This window comes from Primulina tabacum, chromosome 3 (genome assembly GCF_025594145.1).
Source record: "Primulina tabacum isolate GXHZ01 chromosome 3, ASM2559414v2, whole genome shotgun sequence".
Classification (NCBI taxonomy): domain Eukaryota; kingdom Viridiplantae; phylum Streptophyta; class Magnoliopsida; order Lamiales; family Gesneriaceae; genus Primulina; species Primulina tabacum.
This window is the reverse complement of record NC_134552.1, coordinates 12450125-12466684: the sequence shown is the minus strand read 5'-3', so window position 1 is coordinate 12466684 and position 16560 is coordinate 12450125. Positions and strand designations below refer to the sequence as shown.

The 16560-nt window shown below is 34.4% G+C and overlaps 1 protein-coding gene across 1 annotated transcript; it reads right to left on the bottom strand.

Annotated features, from left to right (window-relative positions):
* Nucleotides 1-762: 762 nt before the first annotated feature.
* Nucleotides 763-15790, bottom strand: LOC142540441 (uncharacterized). Its single transcript, XM_075646591.1, is given in 19 exon segments — nucleotides 763-1165; nucleotides 1741-2161; nucleotides 2916-2984; nucleotides 3078-3138; nucleotides 3227-3717; nucleotides 4277-4900; nucleotides 5420-5695; nucleotides 6443-6634; nucleotides 8374-8484; nucleotides 10399-10569; nucleotides 10571-10684; nucleotides 10759-10810; nucleotides 11288-11464; nucleotides 11801-11866; nucleotides 12854-13111; nucleotides 13199-13714; nucleotides 14341-14391; nucleotides 14682-14761; nucleotides 15566-15790. Coding segments are annotated over 18 exon segments (3570 nt in total). The 5' UTR covers nucleotides 15755-15790; the 3' UTR covers nucleotides 763-1165; nucleotides 1741-2089.
* Between the last annotated feature and the right edge of the window lie 770 nt (nucleotides 15791-16560).

Sequence of the window (16560 nt, the reverse complement as noted above, 5' to 3'; positions counted from 1 at the left end):
GTTTCTACAGAGCACTTTCTATATATTAATGTTTAGTATTGTGTGCTAGTATGATTTTTATTTTTTCAAAAATTTCTTTGGATTTTAATCAAGTTTTTGTAATTATTTATATTTATATTATAAACTGGGATAATATTATAGTTTTGAAATTGTTCTTTGGTTATGGGTATGAATAATAGTAATTTTATTTTTATTTAATTTGATCTTATCAATAAAGATATTGTGGGTTAATTATATTATATTTTATTATTAAACATATATAAAAAAATTTTGATATCATCAATGGAAAATTTACCTTTATTTGATTTAACATATGTTATTTAAAGAAACAAGCCAGCATAAATTTATCAACATATTGTTATTGTTAAAAAAGTCAAAATCATATAAAAATGTTATATATAACTTTTAATTTCAAATAATTTTAAAATTGGAAAATTAATTATATAATTTTATTTTGTATTACCAAGTATTTCTCAAGCAACATATATTATATATGTTACAAGATTGCAGCTTCTGTTGCTTGGCCGATCTCTCCCTTTGATGGCCTTGCATGCCTTCCAAATTAAATCTAAGAATTCCCTGTTTTCCAATCGAATGCAATAAGATTATACATTAAAAATAAAATAATATACACTATCTTGATGCAAAATATTGAATTAATTGCATGAATCAATCGATATAGGAATTTTGTGACTTGAATGCATAGCCATAGATAATATGAAGCCTGTTATAAAGTATAACATGTAAAAATCAATCCTCCTATTAACCCAATCAATGAGGAATGCGTTAAAACTTTCACAAAATTAAGTTATTTACATGTTCTATAATTACAGACATATTTTTCTATTTTGTCTAGGATTATTGTAATGCTAACTAAACAAACAAGAACACGGTAATTCTATACTAATTTGGAAATTTCAAAAAATAAATATTAGAGAACAAGAAAAGCCACCAAAATTTTAAGCAAATTATATGTACAGATGGATCTCCAGCCACCAGAATTGAATTAATATGTTGTTGCCAACCCTCTCTCAGTTGCATCAAAACAAATACAGAGCTCTGAAGCTTGCCCGAAGACTTCAGCAATTTGGATGAATAAGGATATGGCATCAGAAAGAATTCGAGATCTGCAGACTTGATATTCGTCATACGCACATACCAAATACTGCATCCACATGAAAAACAGAAAAGAGCAGCAATTATCATCAGGAAAGTAGCAGTCGCGTTAACTTGGACTCGAGGGCGGACTCAAGAAATTGGGAGGTGGGAGGTGATAATTTTCTTTAAAAGACTACACAAATTGTCGAGTTTTCCCATTAGAGAAGGGGAAACCAATTCGACTACAGGACAGATCCAGAATGAAACTCTCAAAGGAATCATATGAGCATCATACTGGAAATTTAGTAAAGGGGGTAGCGCGGGTGTATTTGTGGAGGGGGTGGCAAAAGTAGGAAAATTACAATGGAAATGTAAAGTTTCTCTTATTTGATAGGCCGCCGTTCATCGGCTCACCAGCAATTGTTTGCATATGTCAACACCATAATTATTCATTATCAACTCTTTACCCCACTTAGATATTTTTAAAAAAAATTAACAATTATAACTTCCGGAAGTGAACCAATTACAACCTTTAATCCAAAAGCTTTAGACTACAAAAATTAGCCAATCAACATTTGGATTACAACGGAAAATTTAGAATCTTAGATGGTACTTTTGGAAACAGAAGGTGGAGGTAAGTACCTGAAGATGGCTCAAAGCTCAGATCTTCGATACATTTCAGCCTGTAGAGGTAAATCTTGCTGCAAACGTGCAGCCATTTCATAAATATCAGGCTAATGCAAAACATATCTTATTTCGCAGGCTGGATATTTCAGCATTTTAGAGAAGATCGACCGTGCCACTTGGATCTGACCACCACTCTGATCAACAAAAAACTCTTGAAGAATATACAGCCAACCCCATAAGATGCATGATAAAAGATAAGCGTCTCGCATCTCACTTCAAAACACGTTACTCCATAGCAAGAAACCATCGTCAATTTTGGTGAACAACTAATCCCTCAAATAAGACCAATCAAATTAAAAAAACACTATTCATTGGACAGTTGGAGCAAACCACGCATCTGGAGGTATGGATTCTCCAAAAGCTTTTCATTGTTGCTCTGCAAAGAGAAGTATAACCCATATCAAACCCAGAGTGCTTCGTGATCATAACAAGAAAGTGCATTTTCAAAGATTGTGTTGTGTGCACTAGATTCACTTAATAAATGCACCCTATTCTCCCTGGGACAAAAATGTTAGCGAGCCAAGATGAGAGATTGTAAACCAGAGAAAGAAAAAGGAAAATATCTTTTTTTTTTATTTTGATAGGAAACTAAAATTTTATACAAAAATTAAAATCTATTACATAGAAAGCGGATGAGTGATCCGCGGAATAGAAGGAACTACAACAAATATGTCAATACATTACGAACTTCCAATCCCTAACTACATCCGAGATAGCAAGAAAAAGGAAAATATCTATCAGGACATCAAACACCAAATATCATTTGCATTTTATAGGCATCCCTGTTAGTTCCACATATTCTTGCTCGTGAATACTTGGCACGTATGTGATGCATTGCACTTACGTCACACATGATACTTGTGCAAGAACAAGACTCAACTAAATTTTCAGATCAAAAGGAACCCAGTGTCATATATCTAGACGACAAAGGATGTAGCACACACTGAACTTCCTATTTAAATGTTCTGCATTCCTCTATTTTCGTAGCATGCTTTTTCCAAGAATGTTGTTATCCGACGTCCACGAATCGATCGCTAATTTTTTTACCGTTTACATCAAATTCCAGACACAAGTAACCCAGTACCACATGTTTCATCCAATTAAATATGAAGTAAAAATTAGAAGTTCACCTGCTGAGCTCTTAAAACAAGACTTTGAAGCATGCGTTGGTAACTTTCTGGTTCCTCTGTCATCATCCTCTGCCAAATATAAATTGTTATTAGGTTTAATATTATTGCGATCACATTTCCCAGCTCAAGCCTCAACGTCAGTAAAGGACATCAAATACTTGCCTTCAAAAGAAAGGTTGAAGAGTAATATGCCACTCTAGCATCTGTATCATCCAACAATTCCCTGCCAAATACGCATACAAATAGATTCTTTTAAATGGTCGTTAAAATGTAAGAATCTTATTGTCAAAGAGTGTAAACTGAAAAGTCACCTAAAGAATTCTTCTCCACCTACTTCAGAGAAAGAAGCAGGATCTTCTGTACATTTACCAATTAAAAGTAAGAGAAGTGTAGCTCTAATATCTGATGTGCCACCTGGAAGATTACCTCTTCCTTTGCTACCTACAGAGACACCCAATGCAATATTATCGGTAGCGGCACCTGCAAGCTGGATCAAAGGCCAATACAATAAGGCAGCAGGAACACGAGCAACCAATTGCATGGGAACAATGGCTTGTCCATGAAGAAGCAGTGCTGCCATGGATGCAGTCTCCAAATTTGAAAAATGTACATCTTTCCCATGTTTGCTGTTCATATTTTCAAAAATATCATCCTGGCCAAGGTTCTCATTAAGGGAGAAACGCTCTGCTCCCTCTGCCTTCCTTTTCCAATCTGAATCACTAGAATCTTTGATGTGCTTCATATCTCCAAATGGCATATGGACTACTTTCAAGCACAATTGAGAGAACAGAATATCACACATCTGTTCATAAACAGGAAAAGAAAACTACAGAGTATCAGTATACATGACAATAAATACTCATATGACGTCACTTTAACATTTAATACACAAGCTACTAGATTATTATATCCCTGCCAGAATATTATTCTTTATCTGCAGAGTACTAAGAAGCGCCAAAAATATATCTGTTTGCCTAGTTTCCTCTGTCCTAGTAAAAGTATGACATCCCAAGACAAGGTCTGACCCTTAAAATCATTAATAAAATAGCAACAGCAGAAAAAATAAATCTCAAGTTTCTCCAAGCATCAAAACACTTTCACCAACATATCCTTGGCAGTACTATTCCATGACAGGTAATAATATCTAAGTTTCTCTATGAAAGAGGTATTGAGATTACAGTTTCAAGATCCACATGGCCAATAGCCTTGAACAAACATTTTGAGAAATGTGCCCTTCACCTCCTTCCTTAACATAAATGTGGATGGGTCATACAGTTAAAGCTATATTGGATTAATTTATACAACTTCATATCAACCTTCCAGGTTAAATATATTTTCACAAATAACATTATAGATGATACCTTCAGAATATTCATACGATCAGTTTCATTTATTTGAGCCATCAAGGACAAGGCACTGCTCATAATATCGATCACTGTATTTGCTTTCTCAAGACGACTTTTGTCGTGAATATGTGCTGCAGAATCACCTCCTATTACATGCTGGATTTCACTCTCATCAAGCAAAAATTTGCACCGTATCAGCAGCCTCTCTAGCACAAACAGAAATCCCCATCTGATATGGCTATTTTTAGATTTGAGAAGCCCGCAGAAAACCCAAATTGATATAGGTACATCTAAATCAGCAGAATAGTCATTAACTGCAGCAAGGGAGATTTTCTGCTCCAAGCTCTTAATGTTCGACCAGAGATTAACATTTCCTTCCTCGCTATTTTCAGCAATGAGTAAATCCCCTAGCCACAAATAGCCATTGTGACGATAAGCATCCCGCTCAGAATGTAGAAGAGAATGTAAAGTTGTCCAAGGGAGCTTTGCCTTCACAGCACCAATACTCCCAAGACCTCCACCAAGGCTTTGGACATACTTGAATGATTTTGTGATTTGAATCATTTGATTAAATTCTTGTTCTAGATGAGTGAATGGTCCTATGAGGGTGTCAAACTTCTCCACAACTCTCTCTAAAAGCTGCAAGAGGGTATATATATACTTCATTTAAATTAATTTTAATCAAAGCCCACTCATTTAAATTAATTTTAATCAAAGCCCACTTCTTATATATACATATAAGCAAAATCGAAAAAAATTCCTAATCCACCCCCACAAGGAATTACATGTAGGAAAAGGGGTCCAACAGTTTGTTCAGAAAACTAGTAAAAGGTTTGAAGAGCAGTGTGTAAAAAGAGGAAAATTAAGACGTCTTTAGCAATCCAATAGAACTGCACATTTTAGAGTATCAAGTGTTTAACAAGGGGAAGAAAACAGAGAGAGAATGGAATTGAGTATCAAATGTTTTAACAAGGGGAAGAAAACAGAGAGAGAATGGAATTGAGGTAGGGAAATTTAAAACAGAAAGCATAAGCTCACTGTTAAAACCTTCTTGTCTGTAAAACTGAATCTCAGATAGACTTGACCTAGTACTTAATCACATGGTAAATAATACATCAAGCTATGATTGTGCAGACAAATAAGGAAGTCAAAGTTTACCATCACAAGGCGTTCGTTATTAGGATATGTGGACAGTGCGGAAGAAACAGATCTCCTCAACAGCTCCACAATACCTTCAACACCCAGCTTGACAGAAATATGCATAGCTTCAGGTGCATCTGCAAGCATGAGCAAGGTAGCAATAGGTCGAACCTCATCATCACTATACTCAGAAATTCCAGATGCAATGCACGTCTGATTTATTTTATGCAAAACATAGTCAAAGAGCACCAGATATAGATTTCTTCTTTCCTCTCTTGAATTAGAAAGCACAAACTGCATTCAAAAACAAAAAGGCATACAGATTTAGCAATATTTCTGAATGCACATTGCGCCCCAAAAATACCCCCCAAAAAAATTTATAATGAAAGGAGATTGACAAGCTTGGATGAGTGGAAAACCAGAAAGTGTAGGTTCATGGCCATATTCACAAACACACTAAAAAGGGAAGGTTGAAAGCATGCGTTATATGTAAATTTTGATAACTCCCATTTAGAATTTGTTCCATTAACTCCTTACATGGAACTGTCATTAGCACAGCATATCAGCATCAAGGGGAAAGCTCAATCTCTTTCGAAATTCATTCCTATAGGTCAATGTGCAGTTGAAAGAAAGAATGGAGAACACCTAGCATGATCTCATGACCAACAAATATGAAAGAATCAGACGTTCAATCAACATAATTACCACTAAAATTTTTGCGATGGGGTAAATGGAGGGACCACCACATTAAGGAAAAGGCAGCATAATTATGGTAAAAACATTCAAGGATGAAAACAAATGAGGCAGATCCAGCAATTTATTTACTTAAGGGTGGATTATTCACAATAATGCATTCAATACAGCATAGATGAAAGATCCTACAAGTAGGAATGACCAAGCTAAGCTTGTTATCTTAGGGAAAGGTTGGTAAGCCAAAAGGCACGTCCTGCCATTCTTAATGTTAAAAATAAAATTAAAACATACATTCTTCTCAAACATGGCAAACAAGCACTATTTTCCATGAACTGATTATAATAATACCTCCACAAATATAAAATCAATTCCCCCAATCAGGTCAACTTGCTTCATAATAAACAATGGGGCAGCCGAAACAACTTTCTCAGATAGCTCAGACACTTCATAAAACATGTTGGTCATCATGCAAATAAGATTGCAATGAACTATTTGTGCCCAAGAGTTTCTTCGACTGATCTGTACGAGTGCCTTAATAACCTGTGATCAAAGAATTCAAAGATAAAATATAGAAGCTTGCTCTTAATATAATACCCAAACAAAAGGAAGAGGGAGAGCTCAAATCCCAACAATGAGAGAACTGGAAAAAATAAGTACAAATTAGAAAGAAACAGAGAATTTTTCATAGCTAGTAGCGATGAAAAATAAAGTTTTATAAATGACGAAATATATTATATCATATACGACTTCATTGATAACGAAATATTCCATGTCTATCCGGTTAGACCTAACAAAAATTTCACTCAGATTTGCCCATAACATATAGGCCAGAGACAGGGAAACAAAAACTAATAACCAAGGTGCACCCATAAATGTAAGTTGGGTACTAGAGTACAAAGGCCATAAATATCCAAAAATTCACGTAAAGTATTTGGGGTTTCATGCATCTGGGATTTTGAAACTATAACCCTGTGGATTTAAATTTTAATACCATGTCGGAAACCATTTTCCCAAAAATATTTAACTTGTAATATTGTCTGACAATAGCTTTGTACTTTAACAAGACAGTTCCATCAGATGGATATTTCAAAGGTGTTTGAGTAATTGGCTATTTCGCTAGATATTTGCGAAGTACTCCTCAAAACTATGCGTATAAGGGGATATATCTTAACAATACAATTCCAACAGAGAGTAATTTCAAAGGTATTTGGATAATTGGATGGTAACAGAAAATTGTGACATTTTGCTAGATATTTGCGGTGCTCCTTCAAATTATGCAGATAAGGGCACACGCATTAGAATTATGAGTTCCACTATGAAAGAAGCGGATATGAGTAATAATTGTTTGACTTTACGGGAAAATACAAATTATACCATACAGCTTTTGGATGGTGATAAATGTCAATAAAAGATTTTCTAATCAAATTTTCAGGCTACAGTACAAGAACAAACGCTTCCTTGGCAAAAAGAAGGGGATTGAGCATTTATGTGGAATAATCATGATGATCAGCTCCTATAAGGACAGTGAATAAGACAAAGGCCGGAATACAAGGCATTGCCATGGAAGATGAGCAAAAGTCTTTGTGCTAAAAAATAAAGAAAGTTGATCTATGGAAGAAAACACCAAGAAAGTCATGACCGAACCGTTTGAGATAACATTAGCCGCAAATAATTGCACAAGCTGTGCCTCAAAAGAACACAGTCTTCAAATAAAATAATCACTTTAAGATGGCAATAGGACATACTCTAAGATGAAGAACTTTAAGATCATAACCACTTTAAAATGATAATATGCCACACTCTTACTAGATGGTGCAGAACAAATTAAACATGAAAATTAAGGAACCAATCAAGTTTCACCCCGCTTAAATATCCAATTATACAATTTTCACCTTGAACTAGAAATATTTCAATTACAAAAAAGGAAAAAGTTAATAATAATACAGAAACTCTAGAACATGCCTTTACTCTTTCAGTTCCAGCAACAACAAAAAAATATGGATCTCTTCAATTTAGTTCCTGCACCATCTCACATCCAAGAGATGATAGGAGACTGACTTATATTGTGTGTTAGTAATTCTGCATCTCTTCCAGTAATTTCTATTAACATCCATCTCTTTAAAGTTCCAGGTAAAATGTACTTGAATTTCAATAAAAACTAATTTAGGCAAATTTCATCTACCAAAAAGTTATATCAGTCCACAGATTTGAACATGGAATTGATTGTCATTATTTTCTCAACAACTGACATCTTGAAATAAGGTTGTAGATGCACTCACTCTAATATCAAGACCTTTTAATCTGCTCCTCCGAATTTTGCCTCTATCACAGACAAAATACAGTAAACAGCTCAAGGAAGACGCCCAGACAGACTCTTCTTTCTCTTCAACCTGAGAAACAGCTGCACATCAGTGAGGAACTTTGAAGACGTATATATATTGAAACATATAAAAAAACCTTGTCAGGGTCTTGTCAGGGTTTTTTTTTTGTTGTGTGTGTGGGGGGGGGGGGGGGGGGGGTGTCCCATCACCGGTCAGAGAAAAGATATATAAATTCAAGAAGCGATTATTTAGCCACACTTTTAGAAACGTATCTGATTAACTTGGTACTAAGTTTGGAGGACATTTTCAGCCTAAGCAGTCTAAACAAATACACATATGGTCCCATCACCGATCAGAGAAAAAATATATAAACTCAAGAAGCGATTATTTAGCCACATTTTTAGAAACGTATCTGATTAGCTTGGTACTAAGTTTGGAGAACATTTTCAGCCTAAGCAGTCTAAACAAATTCACACACGGAAGTGAGATAAAAACAAGCAAAATCCACTGAAGACTCTTCTCCAGAAATAAATCATAAATCTCAATACAATAGAGCAATCAGAAATTTCAAGAGTAAAAGATATTTAACTAGATTCTTGTTGTCTCTCATAATTACAAATTTTTAGTTTTTCACCAGTATGGAGACCAATGCATACCTTTGCATTCAGCTTCCCATAGGTTGGGTTGCAAATGCCAGAATTTAATCCTAGTCAACATAAAACCTACACACATCTTATTCCATTCGTGAGCCAAATTTCTAAAATAACCGGGAACTTCATAGTTTTAATTTTGAGAAACGAAATTTTAACTTCACTCCAGAGCATCAAACCATAACAGAAGAAAAATCGAATTTACTATGCTCCTAGCATGTCATTTCAAAGTCAAGGGGATCACAAATGCGCAGAGGAATAACATAAAATGACAGAGTTGAAAAAATTTTAAATTGCAGTAAAATAAAAGGCAAATTCATTTATTCCACTATTGGATGTATTTTCTAGGAGAAATAAATGTATTCCAGGAAAATGTTGAAGCTATCAAACATAATTTTTTGCATAAACATCAAAGCACATCCATGACTGATCGAAACCAAGAAATTGCCATATTCATCAAAGGCAAGCATAACTATCAGCTAAGACTTTGCTCCGTGATCAACTCTATGTATAATTGCGATGAAGAATATGAAGGGGAATTTCAACATTAACATAACAACGAGGCCTTTTTTTATACACACAAAAGAGAAATCAGTAAAAGAAATAGTGACATATCTAACTCCAGCTAATTCAATTTGGTTCAGTATCGGCAATGTGGAGGTTGGAGGAAGAGATGGAATACTAATATAAGAAGATTTATCAATAATATAGCAACTGTATACACTTCATGCTGCTAAAGCTTAAAACAGCGATTTCCAGATTTCTTTTTTTTTTTTGAAGAACATTTTCAGTTTTCTATCTTGAAGAACTATCAAACAGTCCAAAAACTGAGAAGCAGTCTTAGCTTTTCTTGTACCTTGGCAAGCAAAGTATGGGGAGTTTGCATCATCCAAAATTTTCTTCACACCCAAAATATAATGATGTGTATAATCTTACCAAATCGACACCCTTTGCACAACTAGACATAAGCTTTCAAATGCGGTTGGAGTAGCACAAATTAGTAATCTTAAGACTATTTGCAACTATTAAATATAAATCAAACTACATCTCTTTTAAATTTATTTGGTTGTCGGTTCCGCATATCTTATGTGGATGGAAATACAAAGAGATTTATCCCACATCAACCAACAGAAACTCTAGATTCTATGCAACTATTACAGTGGCCAAAAATAAATCAATTGCATCTCATTTAAATTTATTTGATTGTCAGTTCCGCATATATTATATCGATGGAAATACGAAGAGATCTATCCCATATAAACCAGAAGGGTTAACAATATGAATTTGAATACGAAGAGTTCTGCACAAAAGATTTGATCCATTTAGGAATAACCTGAACAAGATGAAGAAGAACCTCAAAGAGAATGCCTAAAATCCAACATTCAAACTTGTCAATAGCTGACGAATTTTCCCTTTTATTGATATTCTTGGATTTTTTCTTTCCCATAAAGGAAATTTGAGCTCCATTTTTGAAATATAACTCCTTGGAAAGCTCTTCTTCAATCAGCCGTGGAACCATCAGGAGCTGGAGGTTCCAACAAATGTGCATGAACACCAAGGTTTAGAATTAAATCAAAAGCTCGAGCTTTTGACATCACTCTAGGAGAATTTAGCATGTCCTACACCGTCATACAGAAAATAAGTAGCTATACCTACAGATTAACTATATAACTAACTGTGATGAAAGAAGTACCTCTAACATGGATAGAGAGAGAGGAGCAGCAATTTCAGAATCCAAAACATACCTGCAAAACAAGGTTAGAAATGATCATCTGAACTATCAAGCTAAGCAACCTTATTTATAGTATACACAGCTTATGCTCAATCAATATTGTCAAAGACGGTTCTTTTGATATTTACTTGCATGCAACTTTGTGAACAACAAGAAACTATCAGGCCCAAATAAGGGATCATGAAAAATCAAAGACTCTAATAAACAACATTCTAAAGTACAGTGTATGCCGACTCCAGGATTAGCATAATGAAGGAATTAATAACCTAATCTTACAGAATCAAATAGATGAGCTTTCAAATATCATGCTATCTTTCCATAAAGGTAACACAATTAATCCCCATCAAATCTCATGAACAATTGTTTTCCCATAACTCACATTCACTCATACAGCGAAGCACAATCGCATATACATGTGAATGCACGAAGTACAAATACTCCAATTTATCTTATAGATTATGCAGAAGTAAGCAAATGCATCAGAACATACATGTCAATTACAAGTTTCACAAGAACGCTCACTGCAACATCCATCGATGGCCTTCCATTGTGTCTTAACTTAGCTGAAATTGTCGAGAGATTTGAATTTGCTGATGGTGTCTCTGAGTGAACAGCAGCAATAACCTCACACACCTCTACAGGATTCAATCTCAAAGGTTGTTGTTCACTGAAACAAATAAAAATATATGAAGTGCATGTGAGAGAAAGAGAGAGCAAGAAGAGAGGGAGATTCAGAAAAAATTAACTAGCTCGTTCAAACATATACAGACATGGAACGTGGATGAACACAAATGTAGATTCAGGAATAAATGGCTATTGAAGAACCAAAAATCTAAACACATCTCTCAGTAAGAGTGATATAAACAAGTGTAAGTAGGCATGCCAACATATGAAGAACATCAAATAAGCACACAAAGGAGTGTTAATATTATCAACGAGTAGTTGACCCATAGCATGATGGCGAGTCATTAACACAAATGAAGAAACATTCTTCAATCTTTACCTGTAATGCCGATATTGAAAAAGTGGTCTTGCGCGAGGGCGGAAGGTGCTTGAATGAGAATCTTCCCTGAATAGACAAGATAAATTAATAGAAATTATAAACTCGCTCAAGATAGCATGTAATAAGAAAAATATGAGCATCACTTAGATATCAAACATCTTACAGAAACTTTTAAAATATATTTAGTCTGAAAGTGAGGTCAACATAACTTGGAGTGACTATGAGGTGAAAAATTAAAAGATAACATGAATTGATCAAAACACTACTATGTAGAAAGAACAAAATTTCCTTTACTAGTTTTCTTGTATGCTCGCACAACACATGCAAAAAATTATTACTCCCAACACCGTAAAACTCAAACGTTGTTCATGCCCCAACCCCTCACAAGCAGCAATGCATTCTACTAGCAACTATTTTTGAATTTGTATGTAGTGTAAATAATCAAACTTAGTTTCTAAAGGAGTTCAATTCATGGTCCTATAAAGCCATTCTCACATATCCCACAATTTGACATTGGACAGGCAATTACAATCACACCTTCTGCAAACCACGTAGTCTTTGTCAAATTTTAACCCATACATCCACCAATTCATAATAGCAATCCATTAGATTGAGGGGTATCACAGGCAAGAATAATAACACAGGGTCAAATGCAGAGGCTTCTCCAAATCTTAATCTCCCATCAACACAAGTAGGAAATTTACGTAAAGCATTCACTGAACATCAAGATGATTAATGGGCACAAGACCTCATGGTCTCAAGCGTGCTGCTACGACTGAGTATAATCAACCATAAAAACCATATCCCCTTCAGAATTGACAATCAATAAATAACAGGTCATCATTCAATTATGGATTTACTAGACAACATTACTGAAATTTTGGGTCACAGCTATGTTATGAATGCCAAATTATAATAGAGAAGAAGAAAGCACATACATCTCATGCATAATGTAATCGAATGGAGTATGGAAAAAATATAAAGGATAGCATGAGAATTTAAGGGTAGACCACATTTTGCATTTCAAAAAATAATCAAAGAAATTGAACATGCCAGATTTGGTTAGATCCTGATTTAGAGCGTTTTAGTGCTGTTATTGCTCTCAAATGTGAAAAGGCTGAAGCAGAATTGGTAACAGTGGTGAGCAGTGATGGCTGCAATAGCTGATCAAGATATCGCATGTCTGCACTCCCAAATATTCTCCAAGCTTCCCCCTTCATTTTCGCTTCCATGTCCCCGACAAGAAGAGCTGCTGCGCCTACTTCTAAAAAGTTACGAGAACCCACTTCTGGAGAATTCAACATAAATTCACTGTACCCAAGCATTAAATAAATCATTAAAGCAGAATCATGTATCGTAATTAGCTTAATGCAGCAGCTGGAAACAGAAGAATAGCACCTTTTGGGCAACAGAAGTGATGACTGTTGATCTCCACACCAGCGCCATCTGAAAACATCAGTTGCTAAAAATTCTTCATCTTCAATTTCATCAACTTCTTCAGCAATTGGAGATTCAGAAACAGATGTCACAGATGCATCTTTGCTCTCCAGAGATTCTTTACCATTGGCAGGGTTCAATTGAACACTGAATGATCTGCTTAACAAAGATGACAATGTAGGAAGTAATTGTCTTGAGGCTGATGGGGCTCCAGTAAAAGCTGCTGGTTGGAATGATCGCTTTGGAATGTGTTGGGCTACTAAAGAGCGAACATAATTTAAGGATTTAACAAGTGCTCCAGTTGCAAAACTTGATACAGGCAAAGGATTCACATTTATAGATGGCACAGTTCCAGACTGTTGGCTTAAGGAACGTGACCATGGTGCCAATTTACGGTTAGGGGTCATATCACACTCAGCAATTATGCTGATGCAAAACCGATCAATTTGCAGTAATGTCTCCTCAGTGGGTTTATACCTGCAATAAATAAGAGGATTTTAGGATGAGATAATCAGATAATTAGTTTCATGAGACAGAGTAAAAAGTTTTTGTAACCCCGGGTATTGCTCTATCATAGAAGCACTTTATTTCTTGCCAACCATCCACACCAAGCTAATTTGATATTGTACTTGTTTATTGGGGCAAAGGCATAGCAATAACCCGAATTTTATGCATCAAAAGAATTTGAACTGTTTTCTTTTTAAGAGATCAAATGAGCCTGGTAGTGATACTATAATTGGTCCTTACACCAAAAAGTAAAAATGTTATTACACATTTTTACTAGATTACGTAAATACAAAAAAAAAAATTTATTTGCCATTTATCAGGCAATGTTATGTAATAATTATTTTTCAAGTGGCATGTCTGATCTTATGTTGTACATATAGCCAACCAAATACACGTTCTTCAAGATACAATTTTCGATTTCCATAAATATGAAAACAAAGCTTCCAGCCTCTTAATTTGCATCGACAATATAGGTGAACTGTGAACAAATTGTACATACAGCATATCTCCTTATGTTGTGAATTGTAAAATACATCACATGATCATGTTCAAGGTCTCCAAAGGAAGAAAATTGTAAAATGGTGAGAGGAGATCACCTTAAAAGATGCCGTTTGAGAAGTGACACACACCTCGCAACTACAGCTGGACTGATCATACATAGCAATAAATAAGTCTCACACTATGAATATAAAAAAATTAACAAGGCCAATCTCCAAAATGCTATGTAGCCAAGATATAATAAAAGATTAAGAATGAAACATGTAGTGCCAACAACAGAAAAAAGAATATTATAAAACATTAATGATCATAATGAATAGCATAGTTTGCAGTCCAATCTACAAATTCATAGCAACTGCAAAGACACTGGCAGAATACGGCTAAAAGAGACGTTTATTGAAGTAAAAACCAGAAGCATGCGTAAAAAATATTGGTCTACCTGCGTTCCCTCTCCGCAAGAGTGTGCTCTAGAATCACCACATATGCCAAGTCTACTGTCGCATGTGTTGCCAGGTATTCCTGCCATTAAAATAAGAAATCCGATATAAAATTACTCACCCTTTAACCACTTGGAACATATCCATCAGATGGTAAGTCTAATAAGTAAATCAACGCAAAATGACACGAAATGAAGTGAGGTCTAAATAAAGAGAACTTAGAGCTGAATTTTTCCAATGTCAGAGATCAAATTCCAGCAAAAGGGAAAGTCACATTTGGGTTATACTTTGACCGAATGAAGCAAGTTTAGGTAAAAAAAAAAAAGAATAGATGAAATTTAATAGAATGCTTGATTGGTGTTGTGATTTGGATAATAAGTTCATTTCAAACCAAAATATTTCACAGAAATCTGGAATGCTGTCTGTACGTCATTTACTTAGTCATCGCTGAAATAGTCTGCTAGACATTCTGCAAAGCACATCTCGGCTGTTATTATTATTGATTCCTCGGTCTCGTCGGGCACACAACTTACGACAGGAAAAAAAATCGCACAAAAATGGCATCAAAACAACAAAAAGCAAACTTTTAACTGCAATTATAAGAGATACACGAAAGATTAACCCATGGTATCTTGATCAGATACATTTTCATGGGAAAAAAATCCCTTCATACAATCCACAACCCCGGAATCAATCCCCAGCTCAATTCACCCACTAAAACCCATCCCCTACAAAAATTCCCACAATGCACATTCAAAATCACAATTTCCCCCCGACGAAATACCAAATACTAGAGCAAGAAAACACTGGTTATTTCGAGCAAAGAACATTAAACAAGATCTGAAAGCAAAAGAAAAATTGAGCGAGAAGTGGCATGTATCCAAACCCGTAATGTCCGGGATGCTTCGAGATTCGTCGGAACGGCAGTGGACAAAGAATCCGCGACAGCTCGACGCAGCGGCTCGGGAGGCTTTTTTGAAGCGGAGGATCTCAACCTAGACACTCCGCCGCCGCCGCTCAACGGCATCCTGAAGCTGGCTGTGCTTCTCGATGGACTGTAACTCCTGGACGACATCGTGGACAAAAGTAATATAATAATACAGTATGCCTGTCTCGGTGGAATTTATATATTTATAAACCGTTCCAAGGTAAAAATGAGATAATAAAATGTAGATTAATAACTTAACATAATAAAAAAATAAAAATAAAAAATAGTTAATATAATATTTGTTTTGATTGATAATAATAATAATTTATTGATTTGATCGATTAAATTTAATACAAGATGATCAAATATTATTTAGATTTGAAGTCTTGTGTTATTTTTATAGATTTAGTATCACTACTATTTATCATATTAAATAAAATATACATTTTTGTATAATATTATGTTCAACTTTTTAAAAGAATATTGTCATGAATTTTTTTATATTGATTGTTCGTAAATTATTACTATTATTATTATAAATCTCAATAGAACTTTAATATAAATATTTTTGAACATATCTTAAAAAATAATTAAAATATTCAATCAAATCTATTCATCTAATAAATTACAAAAAAAAATTGATTTTTTGAAATTTATTTATTAATTGTTTAAATTTTTGATAAACAAAATAACATATGATGTTTAAATATCTTTTTCTATTCTTTTTAATAATCATAGTTCCACTCAGCTAAGATAACAAAGTCAATTTAACTGATAGAAGATTGTCATATTCATTTGAGCTTTATCTAAAATAACATGAACATTTTTTAATAATAATTTCTTATAATAATATTTAAAATTTAAATGTATTCATTATATTATATCAATAATTTTAAATACTTATTATTCAAAACTAATATTTACTAGTTTAGTAATTAATTACATAAAATAAC